This window comes from Diaphorina citri, unplaced genomic scaffold (assembly GCF_000475195.1).
Source record: "Diaphorina citri unplaced genomic scaffold, Diaci psyllid genome assembly version 1.1 scaffold82003, whole genome shotgun sequence".
Taxonomy (NCBI): domain Eukaryota; kingdom Metazoa; phylum Arthropoda; class Insecta; order Hemiptera; family Psyllidae; genus Diaphorina; species Diaphorina citri.
The window spans coordinates 1-351 of NW_007459046.1; the positions used below are offsets into that span (position 1 = coordinate 1).

Below are 351 nucleotides of genomic sequence, written 5' to 3' on the forward strand. Positions count from 1 at the left end.
CGCTTTATCTTGTTTTGATTTAGGTCCTGGGGTTCTATTTTTCTCTAGTTTGGGATCTGAGATCACATCTTTCTTTGATTTAGGCCCTGCTGTCTTCTTCTTTGATATGGACCTCAAGAGTTCTTCGGACTCAGAATCGCTTGAACTGTCAACAGGGACTTTGGTTTTCGGAACGTCTTTTCGTGATTTAGGTCCTGAACTTGTCTTTTTCTCTTGTTTATGACCTGAAGTCATATCTTTCTTTGATTTAGGTCCTGATTTTACTTCAGGTTCAGAGTCCCTAGAACTATCTCTGTTTTTCGCTTTATCTTGCTTCGATTTAGGTCCTGGGGTTGACTTTTTCTCTGACTT

The 351-nt window shown here is 39.9% G+C and overlaps 1 protein-coding gene across 1 annotated transcript; it reads right to left on the reverse strand.

The window, feature by feature from the left end:
* Window positions 1–3: 3 nt before the first annotated feature.
* On the reverse strand, window positions 4–345 carry LOC113473741 (the record flags this gene model as incomplete). The annotated part of the gene is made up of 1 exon (XM_026833204.1): window positions 4–345. A coding segment is annotated over exon 1 (231 nt), but the record flags the coding sequence as incomplete, so codon positions are not given.
* Between the last annotated feature and the right edge of the window lie 6 nt (window positions 346–351).